The sequence below is a fragment of the Protobothrops mucrosquamatus genome, unplaced genomic scaffold, assembly GCF_001527695.2.
Source record: "Protobothrops mucrosquamatus isolate PMUCROS unplaced genomic scaffold, P.Mucros_1.0 scaffold2599, whole genome shotgun sequence".
NCBI lineage: Eukaryota > Metazoa > Chordata > Lepidosauria > Squamata > Viperidae > Protobothrops > Protobothrops mucrosquamatus.
In genome coordinates this window covers 351938-359983 of record NW_015388653.1, presented here as the reverse complement: position 1 = coordinate 359983, position 8046 = coordinate 351938, and the positions used below count along the sequence as shown (strand labels likewise).

The 8046-nt window shown below is 50.6% G+C and overlaps 1 protein-coding gene across 1 annotated transcript; it reads left to right on the top strand.

Moving 5' to 3' along the window:
• The first annotated feature begins 1944 nt into the window (after nucleotides 1-1944).
• LOC107296005 (RNA-binding protein 4-like) lies at nucleotides 1945-2913 on the top strand. The gene has a single exon (XM_015825343.1). It carries the CDS (start codon nucleotides 1945-1947, stop codon nucleotides 2896-2898), a length of 954 nt encoding a protein of 317 aa, XP_015680829.1. The 3' UTR covers nucleotides 2899-2913.
• The last annotated feature ends 5133 nt before the right edge of the window (nucleotides 2914-8046 follow it).

Sequence of the window (8046 nt, the reverse complement as noted above, 5' to 3'; positions counted from 1 at the left end):
CTGTGGGAACTCGAACTCTACCAACCAAGCAATCTGGCCTTGCAAGGCTAGCCAGTGGGTGCCCTCCAGATGTTGCAGACTACAAATTCCATCCATCTTTGGGGAAGGTGCTGCTGCTTGGGGTTGATAGGCCTTCGATCAAACATCTGGAGGGGTCCAGCTGGCTGGACCGGACCAGACAATAAGGAATTCCACTGCACAGCTGGAGGCGATTCCTCTCATGCGGGACACATGCTGGGCTGATGAGTTGGAATTCTGCACATCTGGAAGGAACAGATGGTCCTCAGTTGAAAACTGAAAACATTTGTAACCCCCCAGAAAAGTCCCAGTCAATGAGGAATTCTGGGAGTTATAGCTGAACAACATCTGGAGGTCCAAAGGTTGCCCAAGTTGATTCTCAGTGAACGAGCCTGGTGATGATAACTTCTACAATAGAGAGCTAGAATGGATGCATGAAAAGGAAACTCCAAGGTCATCTAAATCCAGGGCTTTTCAACCTTTTCACCCATTGTACCACTTTTAGGATATGGCAACATCCGAGTACCACCAGTTGCCTAGCAAGGTGTCAAAAACTTGATGACCAAACAAAGGGGGGGGAGTGATGTACAAGTAGTCCTCGACTTACAACAGTTCGCTTAGTGACTGTTTGAAGTTACAATGGCATTGAAAAAAGTGCCCCCCAAGCCAGAGCCGAGCAAGACACCTGCCTGCCCACCTGGCGACGCTCTTCCTCCTGTCCGAGGTTTTCATTGTTGTGAACATTTCTGTTGAGGATTGGCAGTGGGGGCACGGTGGGGGGTGTTTGGTTTTTATTCCCCCCGTCTGCTGGGTGGTTGCAGCAGGTTTTGGTCACTTCACATGACCCTGGGACATTGTGACCGTCATAAATATGAATCGGTTACCAAGCATCTGAATGTAAATCTCAAGACCCTGGAGATGCTGCAACATTCCAGCTGATTGGTGCTTCTTCTGGGCTCAGCAGAAGCACCAGGATCAGTGCTGAGCTCCAGCTGGATCCTGGCGCTGATCCTGGCGCTTCCGCTGAGCTCTGACAGCCCTGCAGCTCCAGCCGTCTCTCGCTCGGGCTTGTGCGGTGCTGCCACCGGTTCAGCTCATTCCCCTCCCCAGCTACCACTTTTCTAGGATTGTCGCATACCACCTGCCAGGTGCCAATGTACCACAGGTGGTACCCGTACCACTGGTTGAAAAGCCCTGATCTAGTCCAACCCCAAGCTCAGGGCCCACTAAACTGTCCCTGCCAGAGGGACACCTAGCCCTAAATTTAGGAAACCCCCACCAAGGGCACTCAACACTTCAACCATTTTAAGTGCATGCCCGTTATCAAGCACCTGAATCACATCCTGTAACTGCACAGATGCTGCAATGATTTGTAAGTTTGAGGACCCGTCATAAGTCACTTTTTGGGGGGCTGTCATAACTTCAAACTGCTGAATGAATGGTTATAAGTCAAGGACTACCTTTATTTTTTGGTCAGAAAGAGCCATATAAAAATACGTGTCGTTACTGCTGAGGTTGGTGGAACTGCATTGTCTCATAGACAAGGTGGAGTTAAATGATTGATTTGATTCCTAAAAGCCAATAATTGTGCAGGGATAATTGGGATACTGTTCAGGGCCCATCAAGGATGACACCAAAATTGTGTCTACCAGCTCGCATTAAAATGGCTAAGTTCACAGAATACATGATGACTGAATTAACCCATTTCCTAGGTTCGTCCAACACCTGAACAAACGAAAGAGCAGTGTAGCAAACTAGTCCAACACAACCACCCCTAACCAAGATCAAAACAAACTATTCTTGTGTAGGCAGTCCTGTTCAACTGACCAGGGATGAGTGTAATGTCTGAACGTCTTTGGATTTACTCTTTTTCTCCTCTTCCTTTTTTCCAAGGGATTCCTGGCAGGTGGGGCCCCCAGAATCATCATGGTGAAGATCTTTGTTGGGGGGCTTTCTCCTGTGGTCACAGCCGAAGAGCTGCGAAAGCTGTTTGAGCAGTACGGCCAAGTGAACGAGTGCGACATTTTGAAGAATTTTGCCTTCGTCCACATGGAGAAGGAGGACGAGGCCCACCAGGCCATCAGCACGTTGCACAAGAGCGAATTCTACGGGACTCACTTGACTGTGGAATACGCCACCTCCAAGATCCGCAACGCCACCAAGATCTACGTGGGGAACGTCTCGGCCAAAGCCACCACCGCCCAAATCCGCCAACTCTTCGAGCGCTTCGGCAAAGTGGTGGAGTGCGACATTGTCAAGAACTTCGCCTTCGTCCACATGGCCAAAGAGCGGGAAGCCATGGATGCCATCTTGCATCTCAACGACACTCCGCTGGAGGATCAGAAAATTTTTGTCACCCTTTCCAAGAGCAATAGTTCCCTCCGGGCCACGAAAGGGGCCTCTGTGCCCACCCCGCCCACCCCGACGCCCAGCTACTACTTCTCCAGGGGACGCGTGCCCCCTGCACCGGCCACCTATTCGCCCTACTGTGCCCGTGCCTGGTATGACCGGGAGTATTGTGATCAGTACGCATACGAGCTCTACGACCGAGCACGAGCAGCATATGACCGAGCTCTACCCTCTGCCCCAACAGCTGCTTATAGAGAAAGGAGCCCCGTGGGGCGGAGGACATCTACCCCCACTGCTGTAGTGGCCCAATATGCTGACCCCTATACTGCAGCTGCCGCCGCAGCTGCAGCTGCCGCCGCAACTGCTGCAGCAAACCAGACGTACAGCCAAGCCTACAGCCAACCCGGGTACGCTGCTGCTGCGGCTGCTGCAACGTACTCTCAGTACAGTCTAGGAACCGCCTACAATGTGGCAGAGTACTACGAGAGGTACGCAAGTGCTTACGCTGCCCAGTACGCCCAGACATTCTGAGGGCGCTGCACCCTTCCAACTGTAAGTGTCCAGGGATACTCATTTGCGTGGGGGTGCAGGGAAGGGAGTCAGGGAGATGGGAGGGACACGGGTTCCTGTTTCTGCTCTCTCTGTCGCTGTGGGTGACAAATAACAGACAAAATCTGCACAGCTGACCTAGAACACAGTTCCCCAAACTTTGCAACTTTGAGGACCAGCAGGAGGGGGAGAGGGGATGGTTTTGTGAAAGTGGCAGGCAAGCATGTATACATGCGTGCAGCTCCGTTTGTGGAAGCGGGCAAGCGTGTCCGCCGCTCACGCAGATGCAGCTATGTGAATGCGTTTGCCCACTACTCGTACAAATGGGGATGCGTGTGCACACTCACCTGCCACTTCCCCAGCCCGGTTCCAAACGGCTCAAGGCCCAGTAGTGGACTGTGGCCCAGGAGAGCTGGGGACCTCTGATCTAGGAGTGAGAGCAGCAAAAGGTCCTATAAGGCAGTGTGTTTATACTCAGCCTGATCGTAGGTCTCCCTTCATGTCCATCAGCCTTCCCTGGAGATTGGGAACCAGCCTCTGTCCAGAAAGTATCACACTGCTATTTTGACCACTTCTCCCCAAGCCTGGGCAGGTAGTCCTTGATATGTAACCCCAACTGAGTCACAAGATTCCGTAGCTAAACAAGGCAGTTGTTAAGTGAGCTGTGCCCCATTTTACAATAGCCTTGGCCACAGTTTTTTTAGCCGGTCATTGCAGTTGTTATATAAAGCGTGCAATCGTTCAGTGAAACTGGTTTCTCCCATTGATTTTGCTCGTCAGAAGCCAGCTGGGAAGATTGCAAATCAAATCGCGATCACATGACCCTGTAACATCATCAGAGCTGTAGCCATTAACAAATATAGGCTGGATGCTGAAACCTTCATAAATTTCAGGCCAGATACCAAGTGCTGGAATTTTGATCACATGACCGTGGGGATGATGCAACGGGCATGTGAAAACCAGTCATAAGTCAGATTTTTTTTGGTGCCGTTGTAACTTCAGATGGTCACTAAATGAATGGCTGTAAGTTGCGTGCCCGTCCTGGCTGTGGCTGAGAAGCACTATAGTTCAGTCATTTCTAGAAGACCCTAGGTCAGTGGTGGCGAACCTATGGCACGGGTGCCAGAGGCGGCACTCAGAGCCCTCTCTGTGGGCACGCGCACCGTCTCCCCAGTCCTAGGCTTTCAGCTGGGTTTTATAAAACCTTTTCGCTTTAGGCCTCCGCTGCCGTGTACAAAAAAAAAAAGGTTCAATCAGCCAGTCAATTTCAACTTCTTGCAGGAAAAAAAAAGATCTCGCAAAGTTGGAATTGATTGATTGAACTTTTTAGTCTCACCCAGTCTGCCGTTACCACCGCAGCCACGCCCACCCAATGGGCCACACCCACCCGGCACCCGACGATGCATAAGTGGGTTTTGGGTTGCAGTTTGGGCACTCGGTCTCTAAAAGGTTCGCCATCACTGCCCTAGGTTCCCTGCCTTGTTCTTCCCCCATGTGGTATCCCACAAGCAACCAGGTTGTTTCCAGACAGGTGCGATTTCTGGGGTTGATGCGCGTGTCTTGCAATCCATGCGTACCCCTAAACTACGTAGATTTCTTTACAGGCTCTTCCTGGGCAGACTCGGAGCGATGCCTCCTGGCCGATCAGCCGAGCACTGACTTCCAAGGTTGGTGATGCTACATTTTGTGTGTCCCTCCTTTCCTCCCCCCCTCCTTTCTCTTCCTTCCTTCTTTCCTTCCCCCACGTTTTGATCCGGTCCGGTCGAAGAACTGCCACGCCAACCCCGCCTTGCGAAACTGTGATGGGGCCGAAGACGGTGTTGTCCGTGTCTGGTTTTTCCGAACTCTTCCCTCCGGCCCGAAATGCCGCAGACCTTTGCACACAACGGCTCCCCCCTCCGCCAGCTCCAGTCTTTGCTTGCTGTGTGTTTTGCGTGCTAAGCTTTGATCCCTGCCACCGCCACGATGCCGGCCTCTCTAAACCAGGCTTTGGAGGGTGTTTTTTTTTTTTTTTTTGCTTTGCTGTATTCTTGGGTGCTCCTTGGTTTGATCGATATCTTTCTTTTTTCCTTTGATTTGTTCCCGTTTTGATTTTGTACAACCGGTTAACGAAATGGGTCGTGGCAGCAAGTTGTTCGCTTCCCTTTCCCTGATTTTTAAGATGTGAACGATTAAACGGCTTTTACAGAACCTCTCGCGTCCGCCTCGTCAAATTTGCGTTGTAATCGCACCCTCCTCGCCTCCTCGATCCGACTTCACCTCTGCCGCCTGCTTCCCACTCCTCTCTCTGCATGGGGCGGAACTGGCAATCCGGATTTGCCGTGTGGTGCACACCTTGCGCGCTCCCACTGCCTCCACCGCCCCTCCTCCCCTTTGCTTTCCAGAAAGAGGGTCCTCCGCACCGCCGCCTCCTTCCCCGCGAGGGGGCTGCCCTCGCCACTAACCCCCTCCCCAGCAGTGAGAGTCGGCCGAACCGTTGCGCAATACGAAGCCGTGGTCTTGTGCGAATGCCGGATTCCGTCGCTTTTGGCTTTGAGACTAACCGACCACTGCCAGGCCACTGATGCTGTTTAACCCTGTCCCCCTCCCCTCATTGATTTCTCTCTCTCTGTGGACAGCTGTTTCTGGAAGAAGTCAGGGGTTTTGGATGCCCCCCGCCCCCCATCTTCCAAGCAGGCAGAGCTGATCCGAAGCCACGCGGTGCCTTTTGTTCTGCTGACAAGAAGCTGCTTCAACCTACCCAAAGGAAATATCCTGTCCTTCTGTCACACTCTTAAAATAGGCACCGGAAAACACACAGGGTGTTCTGAAAATTGCCATTTTTCTCTTGGGTTCTTGATGTTCTCGGCGCTCGGAGAACACCAAGATCCAACAGCTCAATTCTGAGTTACAGATCTTCCCCTACGGTTGGAATTGCTGTTTTTGCATCCTGTATCAATCCTCACCTTCCCAGATCTGGGGAAATGTGAGAGACAGGTAGTCCTTGACTTATAAGCACAGCTGAGTCCAAAATGTCTGTTCATAAGCGAGACAGTGGTTAAGTCAATATTGCCCCATGTTACGACTTTCCTTGCCGCAGCCGTTAAGGGTATCAGTGCCGTTCAGTTAGTAATGTCGTTCTGAAGCGAATCTGGCTTCCCCGTTGACTTTGCTGGCGAGAAGGTCGCAAAAGGGGATCACGTGACCCCGGGAGACACTGGAAACGTCATAAAAAAATGAGTCTTGAATTTTGATCACCTGACCCCGGTGATGCTGCAATGGTCGTAAGTGTGAAAAACGGTCCTAAGTTACTTTTTCCAGTGCTGTTGTAACTTTGAACGGTCACTAAACAAACTGTTGTAAGTCAAGGACTATTTGTACATTGGAAATCCAGACAGGTTGACCGACAGCTTGGCTTGGAATTCTGGGAACTGAAGTCCCGAACTTCTGGACTCATTTTGGAGGACAGGAAGCTGGCTTATAGTGCAAAATGGTTTCTACCCTGTCCTTCCCGCTCCTTGAGAGAAACGTATCCTCCACCCTGCCCCTTTGAGAAAGGGGGCTGTGGTTTTTGGGGTGGTCAGCTGCCGAATGACGACCACTTGCAAGACCGCTTTGGTGGATTGGCATAAAGGAGAGGAACAGGCAGGAATTGGGGGGGGGGGGGCAGCCGTATTTATTTATTGTATTTAATTTATATGCTGCCTATCTCACTTTTGAGTGACTCTGGGTCAAACAAAGGAGATTTGGGTATAGGGTGGGCAACTGGACAGCCACACACAATTTCTCCCCCCCTTTCCCCCCCCCAAAATGCAGGCTGGCTGCCTAGAGCTCCGTCTCAGTCTCCTGAATGAGGAGGAAGAGGAAGGATGGAGAAGAGAGAAAAGAGTATATAGGTAGTCCTCGATTTATGACCACAGTTGAGCCCAAACTTTTTGTTGTTAAGCGAGACATTCCTTAAGTGAATTTTGCCCGAATTTATGACCTTTCTTGCCACAGTCGTTCAGGGAATCACTGCGGTTGTTAAATTAGAAACACGGTCATTAAATGAAAATCTGGCTTCCCCCGTTGACTGTGCTTGTCAGAAGGTCACAAAAGGTGGCCACGTGACCCTCCAGAACACTGCCACTGTCATAAATGCAAGTCGGTTGCCAAGTGTCCGAACGTTGTGCTGCACAAGGATGCTGCAACGGTCGTGTGAAAAACACCGTCAGTCGCCTTTTTCAGTGCCGTTGTACTTCTGAACAGACAAATGAACTGTTGGAAGTTGAGGATTAGCGGTAGTGTCACCCATTTGGGGCTGTGTCCGAAGGGTCACAGGTCAAGACCATATTCATACAATCTACAGCCAAAGCCAACCAACCTTGTGCCTCCATTAGATTCAATTTTAAATGGTCGCTAAGCGGCCACTTTGTAAAGCTCTTGATAATTGTGCCCAATTTTGAAGTAAGATGTAACCCCGTTCCCAGCCTTGGGTTGCCAGATGTGCTAAGATGTCCCTTTTGGGGAATTTTGGGAGTTGCAATCAGAATAACAGAAGGGACCTTGAAGGTCTTCTAGTCCAACCCCCTGCTCAAGCGGGAGATCCTATATCATTTCAACATGCTGGTTGTGTTCTCCATGTGCTTAACCAGGTATGTACGTTACCTGCATTCACGGAGAAGCTCAGATAGGTTTCATCCTGCTTTGCTTTTCGTGCGGTTTTGGAGGGTCCACCTCAGATTATTGCACGAAGCCTCCCAAATGGGATGTGATTTATTCTGGTTTGTCTGCTGACTCCAAAGATTCTGGGCAGCTTAACCACATATGAAATATACAACTAAAACAAGAACAGTCTGGACAACAATAACAGAGTTGGAAGAGACCTCGCTAGTCCAGGGGTCTCCCAACTTAGCCACTTTAAGACTTGTGGACTTCAACTCCCAGAATTCCCCAGCCAGCGTATGCACTGGCTGGGGAATTCTGGGAGTTGAAGTCCACAAGTCTTAAAGTGGCTAAGTTGGGAGACCCCTGTTCTCGTCCAACTTCCTGATCAAGCAGGAGATCCTTACACCCATTTTAGACAAATTGTTGTCCAGTCTCTTCTTTAAAAAGTAAACAATCACAACAGTCCAAAACCTGGGACAGAGATTTCACAAACACACTAAGGTC